At 36.6% G+C, this 355-nt stretch overlaps 1 protein-coding gene across 2 annotated transcripts in view; it reads left to right on the top strand.

The window, feature by feature from the left end:
• The window catches only part of LOC109234977, a 4,256-nt gene continuing 3,901 nt past the window's right edge, over positions 1-355 (top strand). The window contains exon 1 of one of the 2 annotated variants that reach the window (XM_019401006.1): positions 1-199. In XM_019401006.1, the coding sequence (XP_019256551.1) occupies positions 53-199 (147 nt within the window). In that variant the 5' untranslated portion in view covers positions 1-52. Of the gene's footprint in view, positions 347-355 lie in introns of both variants that reach the window. The other variant, XM_019401005.1, reaches the window with a different exon arrangement.

The following is a 355-nucleotide window of genomic DNA, read 5'->3' as shown; positions in this document are numbered from 1 at the left end:
TCTATAAAAGTTCAAAACAACACTCAATATATTCTGATTTTCATATACAAAAATGCTACTTCGAAGCTCTTCAAGTCAATTACTGAAGCATTCATGGTCATCTCCACACTCATCCCCAGAACCAGATTTCATATTTCACGTACCAAAACAGTTCTCAAGATCAACATCATCACTCTCAATATCATCACAAGATTCAGTAGTACGTAAATTGTCCCGAGCTTTCTCTGAAACTGATCTTAAAGAGCTCAAAAATCTGTCATATTCTTCCACCAACTGTTGCATGGCCATGCATAGCGTATTTCCTATCACAGTTGATGGAGAAACAGATGAAGAGGAGAAAGAGGAGGTATATATA

Source organism: Nicotiana attenuata, chromosome 11 (assembly GCF_001879085.1).
Source record: "Nicotiana attenuata strain UT chromosome 11, NIATTr2, whole genome shotgun sequence".
Lineage (NCBI taxonomy): Eukaryota > Viridiplantae > Streptophyta > Magnoliopsida > Solanales > Solanaceae > Nicotiana > Nicotiana attenuata.
The sequence above is the reverse complement of the archived record's forward strand: the minus strand, read 5'-3'. Positions and strand labels throughout refer to the sequence as shown.